The sequence below is a fragment of the Erigeron canadensis genome, chromosome 2 (assembly GCF_010389155.1).
Source record: "Erigeron canadensis isolate Cc75 chromosome 2, C_canadensis_v1, whole genome shotgun sequence".
NCBI lineage: Eukaryota > Viridiplantae > Streptophyta > Magnoliopsida > Asterales > Asteraceae > Erigeron > Erigeron canadensis.
Window position 1 is genome coordinate 7,973,725 of NC_057762.1, and position 17,233 is coordinate 7,990,957.

The window sequence follows — 17,233 nt, forward strand, 5'->3', positions numbered from 1 at the left end:
ATGTATTCGTATATGTAATTAACTAAGTCCATTAATTAAAGCATATAATTTAATCCATATACAAAAGCTACTTACATACGTGTATGCATTGAAGAAAGGTTTTTCAATGCATTATCTCAGAACTAGGCAGTCAAGTCGCCATGACATTGTCACTTCATTGTCTACCTTTTTTATTTACAACGTAAGTAGTCATTTTTCTCATTTATTGTAAACAATACATGTATATATTAGGAGGAATGTGAATATGTGGTTGTCATGTACCTAAGCTTAGGTATAAAACTTTCCCATTTTAATTTTTTAATCCACAAAAACATAGAGCCCAATCATTTATTCATTATACAAAAAAATATTTAAAAAATTAGTATTTGGGGTTTTATACCTATGTTTAAGTACATGATAATCACATATACATTTTTCTCATATATTATTTAATAAAAAAAACAGCATAGCAGTTTGTTGCTTATCATCATACTAGTTAATCAACCCGGATTCAATCCGAGTTATTTTATAAAACTTTTACCAAAAAATAAGTAATATGTTATTTGTTTGGTTGATAAATTTATAATTTAATTAGTAAAAATGTATAAAGTTATTAACCAAGAGTTGTAGTAAAATGGTTTAGACTGAAAAAAAAAACACAAATGTTCTAGTTATTGTTGATGAACCCACGAATTTTTGCAAAAGTTAAAAAATATAACCAGAAAATGGCTTGTGGTAAAGACAAGATATACTTTGACCAAACATGCTCAGAATTTTTTTTGTCAATTCGGGGAAGTTTTCAATAATAATAATAAAAAAAAAACACAGCACAAACAAATATAAAGACTACTTTAAAAAAATAAAAAAATACAAGTATGCAAATTAAACTAAGAAATTTTTGGCAAGATAAGTCTTAAAAGAAAATATATATGACATCATGTATTCTCATAAATATTGGTAGGAAATAATTCAAGCTTGACACATCACAATTTTTCTAAAAATAACTTAAGAAGACAATCTTGTTTTATTTATATAAATGAAATGATATTATTTCGAACATATTGAAGTTTTATTTATGTTTTAGATTTAGATTTTACTTATTTAAGCATAATAATTATATTGTTAAATTTAAAATTTGGATTTAATTATTAAATTATTAATCGTCTCACAAATTAAAATTTGATTGTTAGTTTATTTAATATAATTTGTTATACCATAACCAGATAATGACAAACCACACATGAACCATTCTTGAAAACTATACCGAATGGAAAATAGAACTTAAATTAATATCACTTTCAAGCTAATAAAAAACTCAACGAAATTGATAACATATCACTTTCTATAATAATATCTAGCATGATAGCAGCCAGGCACGGCTCCAACATGGGGCATTAGGGGCAATTGCTCCCACCCTGATTTTTTCACAATATAATTTTTTTATTTAGAAGTATATTTAAAAATTTTTGCCCACACCAAAAAAAATTTAAAAAAAAAGAAGTACATATGCAATCAATGACATGCGATTTCAATCCCAACTTTCAAATCTCAATTTTTAAATGCTAGTAGCTATAAGTAAATAATCTCCATTCTCCTTCTCTATACATCTTTTCTTATTCAACAGGTAATACTTTCATTTATTAATCATAAAATTATACATATATATTTTCCCTAATTTTTAGGTTTCTTAATTTCTTTTGACGTGAATTGAAAGATGAAAACGTGATGATAGATTGGAAGAGCCGAAGAGGGGTTTTGTTTTGGAAAATCTCACACATAACACACTAAACAACATATTATCAGTTATCTTGTATTGATTTAATATAAAATATGAGTACTAAAATACCATTATATGGATCGTATAAGTTTAGTGAATAGTTCGTGCTTTTGGTTATACGACGAAATTGTAGTTGGTTTATTATATCGTCTTTTGAGTTTGCATTTTGGTTGTAATTGGATGGTTATTATTTTGTGGGTATATGAATTTATTGGAATTTGATCGATATATTAAAATTTTTGTACCTATATAATGTTTTAAATTTGTCACCTTACGATAAAGTTCCTGGCTCCGCCTTGATAGCAGCCTTCATGTAAAATTGGTTTTCATAAACGTTCTGAGTTTTTATAAATTTTGTAACATGTCATTCTTCTGGAAATATGCTTCTCTTCAATTTAACGCGTATATGAGCGTTGCATTCGCATATAATCGAATGTCTCGTGGAAAGTACTAAAGACTTGGCCAACGTTAGGTTTCATTATCATCTTCTAGGGGATTGTTTAAGTCCAACATAATTAAGAATTTACAAACAGAAGGAACAACGTAGGAAAAGTCATAATCAATTGAATAGTTTGATTAGTCAATTTATCAGTACTTAAACTAAGATATAGTAAGATGAGGTTGAAAAACAACTACTATAACATACAAACATATATGGATCTTCCTTAAATAATAACAATGTTAAAGATTACTGCAAAAATTACAGACCTTCATTTTCAGCAATGATGGTATGAAGTTGAAATAATCGTTTGTTGTTTTCAATTAACATTTTTTCACAAAGGGAGAGAGATAAATATGGTGATCAGCTTTATATTTCAATATAATGTGAAAGGTCTGAGAAAAAAATTTGACCAAGTGTAAAAAATGTGTTTTGGATAAATAAAAGTTAATTTAAATAATCTACTAAAATTAGCCCCTGGTTTACAAATATCATTTCACTTATAATTTATTAACCATAATTTACTAATTTGTTCAGTCAAACTTTTTTTTTTATATAGTTTCTTTATTTAACGTACTCACAACACATTACAATCTCTCATGTTGGGTATTTTTACTGCTGCATTACGTGAGTTTTTTTTTATTGTATCATATAATTTTTGACAAATGATTTTTAATAAAACAAACCTTTTCACTCTTTAATGGTGAGGTTTCAACTCCACAGTTTAATCAATTGCCGATCGATGTATATATGTAATTTTTAGTTTTGATTTAGTAAATACAGAATTATTTAACTAGGGTATAGGAAGAGTAGAAGACTTAAAAATATGGGTGATAATTTCTTGATTCTTTCAATTTGAGTAAGTTAAAGAAATCTTAACTCTTCAAATTTTGGCCTTTAATTTTTATCTAAAGGTTAATTTTTATCTAAAGGTTAAGATTACTATAACTTGGACTAATTCCCTTCCTAAAAATATATACCCATTTTCCTTATCTGACTTGGAAAATAGTGGGGTAGATCGGATCTGACCTAACCTGATTTGACCCGATCCGACCCGAACGTTGAAAATGAAAATTAGTTTACTAGAGGTGGTTCACCCACAGAGAAGTTATACCAAACCGAAACAACCCAACAATGGCTTCTCCAACAACAACAACAGATGATAACAAAGGTAGATACTATTTCTTTTTCTTCTTAATAATCTTAATATGTTATTATTTTCATTGTAGATAATCCAGTTCTGCATTTTGTTGCACAGAGAAAGCACCTGCTAAGAGAGTTGCAGTTGTTGGCGCCGGTGTCAGGTCAATGTTACTACTTTCATATATATAATATATGTATCTTGCATTTTATTTTACTTCTTACTTTTTACGGCGAAATACCCAAATATCCCACCCCACGGAAGGTTATGTAGACTTTGGTTTTCTTTGACCTCTATAGTTGGTTACTTGTTATGGCCATGAAATGAAAGATTCCTAAACGAGGGTGGAGATTACTCTAGCGTTTGTTTTGACCCCAAAAATGCTTTGCTTGTCGGAGGACATGACCAATATTTAGAGGACTAGGATTAGCTTAGCGGAATATGGTAGATAAGTAATCCTTTTAGGGGTACTTTATATAATTGTGGATTTTCATGCATGATACCTTTCTTATATGCTCATATGACTTCTTTGCACTGTTAGGGGTAGTGTTCTCGACAGCTAGGTGACCTATGCTACTTTGTTTCATAGGTCGATTAGGGATTAGTACCCACTATTTTTTTATTTTTTTGGAAGGCATTAAATTATATTATATTAAAGATAAAAATTTCCAGTAAGAAACTAGCCGATACATAGACTGTCCAATCCAAAATAGAAAACTAGCACCCACATTATATGTGGGCCCACCAGTCCCCAGGACTTCCTAGTAAATATCTACTTATATCTATGTATGCATGGCTGATACCAACCCTATTTGCTTTTGTGACTTGCTGGGAGGAGGTTAAAGGGGTTCTTGACTTCTTGCACATGCCACTCGTACTACCAAACCTATTTGCTTCTATGACTTGCTGGGAGGAGACATGCCCCTATTAATTGTTGCTCTCATCCCACATGTTTGGTTCTATGCAGACGGTTATATTTATTATGTTTTTATGATGTTTAATATGTTCAAATGTCTTATTTACTATGTATTGTCCAATTTGGGCTATGTGGTATGTCTTCTACCCTTGTCTACTCTTAATGTAGTAAGAGTATCATGATACTCGGTCGACAGGTATGGTTACTGAACTCTTTACACTCTCCTACTTTTGCCTTTTTTGGATGGAGGTCCTTATGGAAGTAGTCTTTCTGCCTCTGGGTAGAGGCAAGACTGTCTACATCTCACATCCCCCATACCCCTCGCACAAGAATTGGGTCATGTTGTTTTTGTGGACTCGAACCCAGATGGTAAGATGTTTCCAATGGGGTTTACATATTGTTGATTTTTTGCTGCTAGTATAATATATTATTTTGATTATTCGTTACATGTATGAAATTTGTAAATAAATTGGTGAGTATAGTAGTCTAGTGCAACATGGTGATTGATTGATATCTAGAGGAATGGCCGGCCATATTATGTTGAATCATGAATGAATGACTTGGTTTGTTTCAGTGGGCTTGCGGCTGCATATAAGTTAAAACTACATGGAATAAATGTCACTGTTTTTGAAGCCGGTGAGATAGCCGGAGGGAAACTAAGAAGCATTTCACAAAACGGTTTAATATGGGACGAGGGTGCCAATACTATGGTATGATATCGATGTTAGTTTGCTTATAGACATAACTTCTTTTTTTTTATTTATTTTTTATTTTTTTTAAAAAAAAGTTGTTTTGATGCTCTTTTACTCCGTATTTGTAGACTGAGAGTGAACCGGATGTCAGCAGGTTGCTTGATGATCTTGGTCTTCGAGATAAACAACAGTCTGTAAGTTATATGTTGTTGGATATGGAACATCATGCTTCCTGTAGCGTGCGTTTGAAAATTTATTTTTGCAAATTTCTCCCATTGTATACTAAATGACATAGTATAAAGAAGAGGAAATTGTTTATATCACTTTTATTCGTGTTCAAATACGGAAGGCTAAATCCACTTTATGTGGCTGTGGCTGTAATAATTTGTCGGCTATGGTTCTTGTTTCATTTATTTGTTGTGGTCATGTGTGTATATGTTTACCATGGCTGAATACTACACTATATTTCCTTTTGCAGCCACTTTCCCAACATAAGCGATATATTGTAAGAAATGGAAAACCGGTACTGGTATGATATCTCAACACCATGCTGAAAACTAATCCTCTGTTATATATGAACAAAAGAGTTTAAAAGTATAAGATGAAACTTTACTTCAAAATCATTAGTAGAAATTGTGTTTTATTGGACTCAAATTCTCAACCTCATAAACACTTATCATTTGTTTACAAAGTTTTGTAAACTGATTTTGGTTTTCTGGGAATGTAAATAATTATGGCAGTTTATTGTACTGTTCTTTCGTATAGATAGTTATAAACTCAAAACACAAAAAAAAAGGTTGTTTTATTACGCGGTCGTAGCTGTCACAATTTTAGTTTTCTTTTGTACTTGCCAAGTTCATGTCTTATATACTGAATGTAACTTGGCCAAACTCATGTCTGCAGGTACCTTCTAACCCCATTGCACTGATCCAAAGCAGTTTGCTTTCCACTCAATCAAAGGTTCGTTAGTAGCTCTTGGATGTTTAAGTCTGAAGTATTTAAACCGTATCCAATCCTTTCATTCTCATATTATCTACCCAATGATTCTCAATGTCAAGGCTCACAAAAACTCTTTATCCTACTATGCTTTAAATTTTTAATAAAAATGATGCATGCCCTTTTCGGTTGTATTTAAAAAATTATCCAAAATTGCAATGGTAATATATTAGCACACGAGTTACACAAATTCTTTCTCATTTTGATATCAGATGATCTCAAAATTATAATTTGTACTTCATTACATTGTGTATGTGATTATGGGGTTTGTTGCAAAAATTACAGCTTCAAATACTTTTGGAGCCATTTTCATGGAAGAAGAAGAACTCGTCTGATACACAAGAAAGGTAATATATAGCCTTCTTTCCTATCTATCTGTTAAACCCTATTAGGGACTAACTTTTTATTTATTTACTATTTTGTAGTGTTGGTGCTTTCTTTCAACGTCATTTTGGGAAGGAGGTATATGTATATTGTAACCTTTATCTTCAGTTCAGTTATTCTGGTATACGTCTTTCTTTTGATATTAAGGGGTCCAAGTTTTCATTTGTGTGGTACTTCAAAATTTGTCCATGCTTTCCGCTATCTTAATTTTCTATACTTAATGTACATATGTAAGGTTGTTGAGTATCTCATTAATCCTGTTGTTGCTGGAACAAGCGGTGGAGATCCGGAGTCACTTTCTGTGAGTAACTCTTCCATGTCCATGCTGCTTCATATTAGTGTGGGGATATACATAACTGATTTCAATTAACAAACAAAAACACTTTAAAGCATGTGGAGGTGCAAATGCATTCTTTGACACCCCTGCTAAGTGCTACCTCTCATCATTAACCTTCTAGGTTAATCTATCAACCTCATATTTTCCATACAGATGCGCTATTCATTCCCTGAATTATGGGATTTAGAGAGAAGGTATGTAAGCTACAAAATAATATGTAATTCATTCTTTAAGTGAGCTTGATTATTTGTTCCCATGCAATCTACTATGATTTTTTATTATAATATTTATAAAGCTTGGATTCTTAAATTCAATGTGATGACGGTCAAATCAACATGCAGGTTTGGTTCACTCATTTCTGGGGCATTTCAGTCTATGATCTCTTCTCGAGGCAGAAAAAAGAGTCCTTCAGGAAGCAGCAAGCGCAGGCGTGGCTCCTTTTCATTTTTAGGTGGAATGCAGGTAAGATTGGTGATTTTGTCTGTCAAGATTCATTTATTGGAATCTAATATATTCTTTAAAGTAGAAACAGGCCATCAATATATTGCTTACTTTGTTCTTTTAAATCTTTATTCTCATGCAGACACTTACAAATGCACTGAGCAAAGAAGTTGGACAACATGAACTTAATCTTCAATCCAAGGTGCTTGAAATGTCCTATAGCTATGATGATAACACTACTGGGAGTTGGTCGATCTATTGTGCTCCAGATCAGAACAAACAATTAAATCAGCAACCTTTTGATGCTGTGATCATGACTGTGAGTATAGTTGTGTTATCTTACGGTGACATTGACATAAATTTGGTTAATGTTTTGCATTTTGACAAGACTAGTTTGTCTCAGCAACTTTTTTTTGTGCTATCTTGGTGGATCTGGATTCATCAAATATTCAAATCTGTGGACAAAATATGGAAATTCTTATTCTCTATTTCAGAAATAGGAGAATTATTGTTTATACACCCATTTGTTTTAATGCTTATTAGTTTGTAAGTGCAATTAGAACGTAATTAACACAGTACATGCTCCCGAATTAGGCCCCACTTGGCAATGTGAAAGAAATGAAGATTACAAAGACAGGAAGTCCGTTCCTGCTCAATTTTATACCTGAGGTATGTTATTGTACCGTGTGAGTTCTATCATATGGAATTCGTGCAGAACCCCTTAGTTTTAGCTCTTTTGAAATTTAAACAATAATCTTTACCATGGGGAGATATCCTTTAAAGGAATATTTTCTGGTTTTTATAATGCAGCTTAGTTATATGCCAGTTTCAGTCATAATCTCTACATTCAAGAAAGAGAATGTGAAGCGGCCCCTTGAGGGATTTGGAATGCTTGTTCCTGCCAAGGAGCAGGAAAATGGTTTGAAGACGTTAGGTAAAGCTTGCCTGTGTATTATCTTTTTATTTTTTTTCCTTTTCATTTTTTTTTCTTTTTTTTTTCTTTATTGTCTATAATTATTATTGAAAATTCTGTTATGCAGGCACTCTCTTTTCTTCCATGATGTTTCCAGATCGTGCCCCTGAAGACTTGTATCTTTATACCACCTTTGTTGGGGGAAGTCGAAACAAAGAACTGGCCAATGCTTCGAGGTAGGCTTGATCATTGCAATAATTTCTGCTCAATATTTTAGCTTCAAATTTACTCAAGTATTGAGGAAGTAGTTGTATAATGGCTGTCTCTAAAAACTTCATAAGAGAATCTTCTTGACCATTCCCTATAGGAATATCAATCTATTATTTATGATGATTATGATGAGTAAGTAATAATTTAGTTTGGAAACTTTTTTGGAGGAAAGGAGAAATGTTGGAGCTTTCTTGTTGCTGTTTAAGGGGAGAGGACATAACTCAAGTATAATTCTTGCAATAATATATATTTTCTGTAAATACAGGGATGAGTTGAAGCAGATAGTAACTTCTGACCTCAGACAGTTGCTTGGAGCAGAGGGAGAGCCACAATTTTTGACGTAAGGACACATTCTAGCTCTGCTGCTTTTATTAAACGTTAGTTTATCTAGATCAAAGGATTGCAAGAATTGCATTCCTGAGCACTATACAAACAATTACACAACTTAATTTTCAGCTTAGACTTTTTCATTGGCGCATGTTCACCAATTGAAATTGTTTCTTGAAATTTAACTTTTTTTTAAAAGCCCGAGGTTCACAGATACTTGTACAATGTACAAGTAGCTTATGCTTAATTTGTCTTGTGTTTTTTTGTTCATGTCATACATGATAATGATGTAGTTTAATTGCAGTCACTATTACTGGAGCAAAGCATATCCATTGTACGGGCGTGACTATGGCTTAGTTATGGAAGCAATTGAGAAGATGGAAAGAGAGCTACCTGGTTACTTTTATGCGGGTAAACCTTTTTGTGTTTGAAATAAAGTAGATATATACAAATCTATACTCCCTTATAAAGAGTATTAGATTTCTTAAAATTAAGCATTTTTTTTCTTCCTAAAATACCCCTACTTATACATAAAACCTTTATATATCATCCTTTCCCACATTGTCTCTAATCATTACACGCTCTCATCGACCTTTTATCACCCTTCGCCGCCGCCCTCCTCCACCGCCTCTCTCGATCTCCACCACCGTCTTCCATCACCTTTTAGCCGCTACAACGCGCGGGCATTATGCTCGTTTTAAAAAAGCAAGTTAAAAAGGATAGTAGGTTGATAAGAATGACTAAATGAGGACAAATCTATTAGGTAACCACAAAGGAGGACTTGCAGTTGGAAAAGCAATATCCTCTGGATGCAAAGCAGCCGAATCTGTGATTTCATATTTGGATTCATATTCCGATGAGAAGCGTTGCTAGATGTTGTGGTAATACTATTTATGATACAAAAATGAATGAAATTCTGAGCCTGAACCATATAATCCTGCATTTTCTTAATTATTATTCAAAGTGCAAGACTTTTCAGGTACGTGTACATCTCAAGAAGTTTTCTTTCAATCGGGATTGGATAAATATGGCGAAAAAATAGTGTGGCTTTTTCCGGTGTCTTTGAATGTAGTCGAAGGACTAAGCTTTAGTTACTTTTATAATGCAATAATAATGGATCAAAGTGTTGTAGAAATTGATCGTTCCGGATGATGTTAAACATTGCAAAATGTTGTAACAAAACATGGGGCTCGGGTTTTGCTTAATTTGCATCTGTAACAAAGGCTCGCCATTTTTGAGTATACTTTTAACTATCTGTCTCAACCAAATAGTTTAAATAAACGTGCTTGAATTAGTTGTACTTTTATTATAAATAGTTAGGGGATGAACTTTTGATATAGAATATACAAATTTTCTATTCAAGTTAATTATAGCCGTTAGAAAAATCCCTAAATAAAAGCCAATCAGGTTTTAGGTTTTTTTTTTTTCTTGAAAAGTTTTCCATTATTTTAAGGGTTATTCCTTGATGGTGAGCCATTTTTGCTCGTTATAGCGGTCTAAATAGATTTTACCTGTGACCGGTGTTATCCATTCACATGGTCACCTCCAAAATATGCTTAAGGACATATTCGAACTTGAAATCTTTTGTGAGGAAACATATAATTCTTTCGGGTTTTGCTAAACAAAGCTCAATGGGTGTGCATTAAATAGTTGTACACTTACCATAAAAATCAGGGGTGGCCTTTTGATATGAAAAAGTACAACTTTTTTATGTACTATATTCCAATTCTTTATCACTAGATAAACTTGATGGTTAGCTTCTTTTTTTTTCCTAAACATAGGTGTCTTACTCACTTAGACTAGACCCAAAAGTTGACTCGCTTTGCGAGCCCAAGTCAGAGTAGGTAAGTCTCTCTTTGGGTCACTAGAGTATTTTTCTTAAGGAGTTTCATCCTTTTAGAGACATCCCCAATCAATGGACCTCCACCCTAGTGTTTTGGTTGGTTAATAATTAAGTATTATTATCCCTGTTATATATTCTTACAAGAGGTTTTAGATTAAAACATTTTAGGTAATATTTTAGGAGTGGTTAGAAAAGGGTTGATCGGAGAGGATGTAAAATATTGTTACGCAAGGGGTCAGAGTGGAAAGATAAAGACCGGTATAGTCTTTCATAGGAGTTTGTGTCCTCGAAATTCACCCAAGAACTTTGTCTTTGTGCTGTCGTACCTTTTTCTTTTTCTTTCCCTTTTGTCTGTTACTACTCCGTATTAACTGACGTTTTAATATTGTTTAGCTTAACTAAATAGATTATTGGAGGATTAGTATTTGTTTTCTTGTGTTCATCTCTTTGTTTAGTCATTAATTGAAGGTGAATCAAGATCCGAATAAATGAATCTAAAACCTATTTGCTTAGTCATAAATCTTCAAGAAAAGATGAATTGTTTTGCTTAATTTTAATCCTTAAAGCAAACATGAATTGAACTCTTAATAAAAAAGAGCTAGGTATTTATGACGGTTATTGGCTGCTTTAATTAAGCTCTTTGTCTGCATATCCCGAGTCTATCCAAATCATCACCCCATTATGCTGTCGGTGCTTTTAGGACAAAATCATTAGTGTTAAGTTCAGTCTTTTAAAACCGTTATAAAGCTACAAATATTAGATTCATCTTCTCTACAGAGAGGTGTATCTTACATTCTTACACTTAAAACGGATAAACAGATGAATTTTTTCTTATTTTGGTAATTTTTTCGAACTTTTTCACTAGTCGCTTCTAAGATTGTATATAATGAGATTCGAACTTGAGACACCCAATTAAGGATTTGTGCCTCGTAAATACATGAGCTGAAGTTAAAGCCAAATCACTCTTTTCACTTCTAATACCTAGTAGCATATTCATCATTCATTATAAAATTTTACACGTTATAGTTGTTCAATTATTTATAGTCGTCATTAACATCTGTTTGAGAAGTTCATCAATTTCCAGTACACTGGTAATCACTTAAAAATAATTGGAGTCGTCTGTAGTCCCCCCTCATATGTGAGTACTTTTTAAATTCAAGAGGACCCATAGATCTTTAACTACATTTATTGATTTATACATTATTTCATATAGCATTTTCTGCAGATACGATTTGTTATGTAGCAACATAGACCCATGTTCAGTCCAAACATACTAGTACAATTTTGGAGCAATGCAATAATGAGTATCTAAAGTTTCATGTGAGAATAATCAATTACTTAGACACTAGACGTTTTTTAACAATCAGTTTGTTCCTGGTACATTGGCACCAACTCGTCTGAGCCTTCAGCGCGTTGGCCAGCAAGTAGTTTTGGTTTGGTGGTCACTGTCGAGCAATTGGGCACGTTAAGTATTTTTTTTACATTTTTTATTTCATATGTATCTCTGTGTGGGTGGGTTGTAGGTGATGTGAAGAAGGCGATAGGTCTTATATTAGTTTTAGAAAGTTTTTTTTAAAAAAAATCCTATTCTTTAATGTAAATCATATTTTATTTTATAGGTTTATTGTTATTGTTAATAAAATTTTAAATTAATATGTTTTATAATTTAGTATAATAAGCTTTGTAATGTCATTATATACACGATGAGGTGATATCAACAAATTGGACTTTTTAGTATGGTGGTTCATGGTAAAACTGGTTCAATACTTATTAATGTGACACCAACAAACTGAAATTTCCGAGTGATATGATTTGCAATGGATCATGGGGGATCGCTCAGTGGCATTTCACGAGGGTGCTTGGCATCGAGAGGTGATCTACACCGATGGTATTTGGGGTAGTGGATCATACCAACGCCCGTGGAGCAGAATGTAATGTCTGGGGTAGAGACGATGGATAAAAAAAAAAGATAAACGTGATATATCCGTAGCAAGATGAAAGAAAAAGCTAATCTTTTATATCCGATGTTGTAAATTTTCAATGAAACATGTCATGTCCAAAAGGACAACATTATACATCTCTCATTTCAATTTTGTCCCAAACATAAATTAGAGCATCCTATATATTCAAATGAAGCCATCCCCTACCCAAAATCCTATCTCATTATTCTTTTCTTTTCTTCCATTGCAGCAGCTTTCCACTAAATGCATATGCACTCTCTTCTTCATGTCTTCAACTACCTCCCATTACTCTTTTCTTGCTTTTATTTTCAACACCCATTTCTCCCTTTTTAACTTACTAAACACACACACCCAATAAATTCTCCACAAAAGGACCATAATTAACCAACAACTACTATTCTACATTATCTCTTTTATCATTCCTTACAGCCTTTTATGCAGGAGTAGTCATGTTTAAAGTTCAAATTATTTTCATGCACAATTAAGTTCATATATATATGCTTATACCAAATTTCTTAGCTTAACTTTGATCCATTTTTCAAGATTCTTGAAATGGGCATATATTATTTCTTTCACATAATCATTGTTGTATGGCTTTTCTTGATCTCAAACACATATGCATTACAAACCACTCAATCTAGATATCTTCTTCAGTTAAGACAACATTTGGAATATCCAATTCAGTTAAACAGTTGGGAATACTATTATGGAGATTTTTGCAACTTCCCTTCAAGTCTTCATGTAAGTATAAAATGTGAAGACAATTCTGTTACTGAACTCAAAATAATGGGAGATAAGCTTCCAAAAGTCAGTCTTTTCAATGGATTTGCTCTGCAAAACCAAACGTTATCCGAAACTTTCTCTATCGAATCGTTAGTCGTTACATTGACAAGACTGACTACTTTAAAGGTTCTTAGTTTAGTATCTTTAGGAATTTGGGGTCAACTTCCTGATAAAATCCATAGGCTTAGTTCACTTGAAGTCTTAGATATGAGCTCAAATTTTATGTTTGGTTCTGTCCCAAATGAGATTTCGAGATTAAAAAATCTTCGTACTTTGACCCTAGATGCTAATTTCTTGAATGAAACCATCCCTGACTGGTTTGATTCATTATCTAACCTTACCATTTTGAGTTTAAAGAATAATTACTTAAAGGGTCATTTCCCTGCTTCAATTTGCAAGGCTACAACCCTTACAGATTTAGCACTTTCCCACAATCAAATTTCGGGTAAATTACCTGATTTAAGTACTTTATCGAATCTACATTTACTAGATTTAAGGGAAAATCATCTAGATTCTGAACTTCCTTTGTTGCCTAAAGGAGTGATCACAGTTCTATTAAGTAACAACTCCTTTTCGGGCAACATTCCTGAAGAGTTTGGGAAACTTAACCAAATTCATCATGTTGACATTTCATTAAACTCATTGGTAGGAACGCCACCGTCTGGTTTGTTTGTTTTGCCAAACATTACTTATCTGAATCTAGCTGCAAATATGTTAAGCGGGTCACTTTCCAATTCGATCAAATGTGGAAACAAACTTGGTTTTGTTGATATTTCTAGCAATCAGTTTACGGGTAGGCTTCCTTCTTGTTTGGACGCAACTTCTAGTAACAAACGAGTTGTAAAGTTCACTGGAAATTGCTTTTTTGTTGGTAATGGAAGCCATAAAGAATCTGATTGTAAAGAAGGAAGGATGGTAAAGAAAACATATATTTGGGGTAGAGCTTTGTGGGTCCTCATTGTTGTAACTTGTTCCGGAATCTTTTTAGCATCATTTGCGATTCTCATACTAATATACCGAAGAAGACGTCATCCAAGAGAGACAGTTACGCTACAGCACACTGCACCGAAAGTCAGTAAGGAGAGTACACCAACAGGAACCTCTCCTGAAGTTATTACTAATGCTGGTAAGTCATACTCGATATATTCTGTTGTGGTTATTCAGTAATTTGGAGTCTATACTATCAAGTGCAGGACATTAAAACTTCTTTCATTTGGGTTTAGACCGCGCTCTCAAACAAGACACTTGCTTTGATTCATGATTTTAATTCAAGCTTAATCCTTTGAATGAAGATTTTGGGTTTTAAACATTTTATACTTGATCAACATCCAATCTTGGATTACATTCTTTATCCAGTTTATTTCATCAAACATTCAAGATTTTCACTTAAGGCAATCCATAAATGTTACTAGCCCCCTTTGGGGCCTCATGGATGTCATATTGGCGCAACAACATATATATTACTTTGCACTGACCATTTTAAAATATTTGAGTAGGTATTATAGTTTTCTATTGTGTTATCCAACTCACTCATACATTTTGCAATGTGATTTCAGAAGATCATCATAAGTTGATTAAAGTGTAACAGAAAAATGATCTGTTTGGGGTTCTGTTTCAGGGATTGTGTCTGAAGCATCTGAGTTAGGAACACAAGTTGCCCCATCGTGCCGAGTGTTTTCCATTGAAGATCTAGCAGAGGCGACAGACAATTTTGATCAGTCGGCATTCCTGGGTGAGGGGTCCATTGGGAAGGTAACATCATTGTTTTATATGTTTTGCTACTTTTCAAGATATCCAGTGAAATTTAAATTTCAAAATCTTAGTAGGTTGAGTAATTACATTACACATTACAGGGGAAAAAACGAAACTTGTATATAAGTTGGTGTTAAAGGATATGTTTTTTCATAGTTTGTCATAATAATCCTCAAGTTTTAAGCTGCATATTGACGTTGCTTTTATGCAGCTTTACAAGGGAAGATTAGAAAACGGAGGATATGTTGCAATACGCTCACTTTCTTTGTTCAAACGATACTCAAAACGAAACCTGAAAGTCAGATTAGATTTGATCTCAAAGCTTCGCCATCCACATCTAGTTGGCTTCTTGGGTTACTGCATACACGATGGTGGAGGAGAAGAGTCAACTTCTAGCAGAATCTTCCTCGTATACGAGTACATATCTAATGGAAATTTTCGAGCTTTTCTCTCAGGTTGTTTCAAGTTTTTTATAACTTTTTTAATCTATATATCATGAGTAACGATCATGCTAAAATCTATATATGAGTATCTCAGCTGGAAAATATGTGAAGTTTCGGAAAAAATTCAATTAGCTACTAGCAGACTTAGAAAAATAACACTTGCTAGAAGGTTGGGGGAGTTTCTTTATGTTCATATTTTTCTGGTTTTTTGGCTTGGAGAGTTAGCAAAAGTTAAGTATTTTCATTATGCATTTTTTCTTCCTAATTATGCAGATAGCAGGCTGGAAAGAGTTCTTAGGTGGCCAGACCGATTAGCAGTTCTGATAGGAGTTGCAAAAGCTATACATTATCTGCATACAGGAGTGATCCCCGCTTCATCAAGTAACCGTTTAAAGACAAACAACATATTGCTTGATGATTATCAAATTGCAAAGCTCAGCGATTATGGAATGTCTGTCATCACAGGAGAACTAGAACAGCTTGAGGTATATTGTATACCTTACAATCTTGTTATGATTTTGATAAAAAATTCATGTACTTACATTCGGTATTTTTATAATGCAGGCAAAGGGATCAGATGTACCTAAATCATGGTAATGAACTTAATTCTATAGTATGTTCATTGCAGTTTTGTTTAAAGCAAAAGAGTTTCTTTCCAAGACTTATTTCGAAGATGTGTGTTGCAGGCGTTTAAAAAAGATGGCTGATGATGTATATGATTTTGGATTCATATTACTCGAATCACTTGTAGGGCCAATAGTAAGTGGCAAAGGCGAATCATTTCTGCTCAATGAAATGGTATGTTAACTTTTGTGATTAGCAACTATCTAAAATTTCATAGTTTTAGTCTAATGTGGGAGTGTTTCTTTAATTTGTATAGAAATCTTTTGGAAGCCAAGACGGGAGACAAAGGATTGTTGATCCGGTGGTACTAACAACATGCTCTCAAGAGTCTTTATCGATTGTGATATCAATCACAAACAAATGCATATCACCAGAACCAGCAAACCGGCCATCGTTTGAGGACGTGCTTTGGAACTTGCAGTATGCAGCTCAAGTACAGACCACGGCTGATCTTGATCAGAGATCAGAAAGTGCTTCAATGTGTTGATTGTTTTAGACTTAGTTAGCTAGTCTTAGTTCACATAACAAAATTAATGTTCATTATTTTATTTTAGACTAATACAGTTATAAACCCAAAGTTGTTACAAATTTACCACATTACTTTCTTGCATTTGGCTACATAGTATTTATATAAAATTTAAAAATTATAATCTTCAGGAAATACAGAAAGCCCATAGTATGCTTGTAGCACCCTTCCTACCACGCAACGACCAAAATATTTTCCACTTCGCACGCAGGTATATGACTTTGTCATTGGAAACCACTTTGCAGATAAAACGGACGATATTGTGGTGTTGCTAAGCGAGTAGTCTGAGTACCTGTAGTCGAGGTGTCAAGGTGTTACTACGAATTTCAAATTAGACTTAAAAGCTAAAACTTAAAAGTTAAAATCATGAATTATATTTAAAGCCCATTTCCTATTTAGGCCCACAATGTGTTGCAAGATATCACATTCTAAAAGTTTGGTTATAACTTATAAAGGCCACAGACCATTATTGGATAGGGGGTCATTTCAAGTTTTCAAACTGTCAAGTTAATTTTGCGAAACACGAGGAATTAATAAAATTTAAAAAATTGAATCCACCGAAAAGATTTTACAATATTTTTGCATTCACAAAATTACAACTTAACTTATTAAGTTAAGTTGATACATAACTTAAGAGGATTCTCATCCACTAGTATTTAAAGATAATGATAATAAAATAACAATGATAT

At 33.1% G+C, this 17,233-nt stretch overlaps 2 protein-coding genes across 4 annotated transcripts; both read left to right on the forward strand.

Moving 5' to 3' along the window:
* The first annotated feature begins 3,288 nt into the window (after window positions 1–3,288).
* Window positions 3,289–9,912, forward strand: LOC122587076 (protoporphyrinogen oxidase, mitochondrial). 3 transcript variants are annotated; one of them, XM_043759149.1, is made up of 19 exons: window positions 3,289–3,366; window positions 3,454–3,499; window positions 4,827–4,962; window positions 5,073–5,138; window positions 5,423–5,473; window positions 5,848–5,904; window positions 6,226–6,287; window positions 6,366–6,402; window positions 6,560–6,625; window positions 6,815–6,855; window positions 7,003–7,123; window positions 7,245–7,421; window positions 7,697–7,771; window positions 7,913–8,036; window positions 8,143–8,251; window positions 8,551–8,625; window positions 8,917–9,023; window positions 9,376–9,493; window positions 9,577–9,912. In XM_043759149.1, exons 1-18 carry the CDS (start codon window positions 3,330–3,332, stop codon window positions 9,483–9,485), a joined length of 1,497 nt encoding a protein of 498 aa, XP_043615084.1. In that variant the 5' UTR covers window positions 3,289–3,329; the 3' UTR covers window positions 9,486–9,493; window positions 9,577–9,912. The 3 variants fall into 3 exon arrangements, with proteins under 3 accessions (XP_043615084.1, XP_043615085.1, XP_043615083.1); XM_043759150.1 differs by having other exon boundaries at window positions 9,583–9,912; XM_043759148.1 differs by having other exon boundaries at window positions 9,592–9,912.
* A 3,015-nt stretch (window positions 9,913–12,927) lies between these two features.
* Window positions 12,928–16,628, forward strand: LOC122589097 (probable inactive leucine-rich repeat receptor-like protein kinase At3g03770). The gene is made up of 7 exons (XM_043761341.1): window positions 12,928–14,325; window positions 14,818–14,951; window positions 15,163–15,406; window positions 15,668–15,879; window positions 15,959–15,987; window positions 16,081–16,192; window positions 16,275–16,628. The coding sequence occupies exons 1-7, from the start codon at window positions 12,969–12,971 to the stop codon at window positions 16,503–16,505; spliced, it is 2,319 nt and encodes a 772-aa protein (XP_043617276.1). The 5' UTR covers window positions 12,928–12,968; the 3' UTR covers window positions 16,506–16,628.
* The last annotated feature ends 605 nt before the right edge of the window (window positions 16,629–17,233 follow it).

Bases quoted from the DNA above. Each gene is read 5' to 3' on its own strand.
- LOC122589097 (XM_043761341.1), top strand. From the start codon at position 12,969: ATGGGCATATATTATTTCTTTCACATAATCATTGTTGTATGGCTTTTC. The intron at 14,326-14,817 runs GTAAGTCATACT...GTTCTGTTTCAG, and splicing joins TGAAGTTATTACTAATGCTG to GGATTGTGTCTGAAGCATCT. The intron at 15,407-15,667 runs GTTGTTTCAAGT...CTAATTATGCAG, and splicing joins TTTTCGAGCTTTTCTCTCAG to ATAGCAGGCTGGAAAGAGTT.
- LOC122587076 (XM_043759149.1), top strand. From the start codon at position 3,330: ATGGCTTCTCCAACAACAACAACAGATGATAACAAAG. The intron at 6,626-6,814 runs GTGAGTAACTCT...TTTTCCATACAG, and splicing joins GAGATCCGGAGTCACTTTCT to ATGCGCTATTCATTCCCTGA. The intron at 7,422-7,696 runs GTGAGTATAGTT...CTCCCGAATTAG, and splicing joins TTGATGCTGTGATCATGACT to GCCCCACTTGGCAATGTGAA.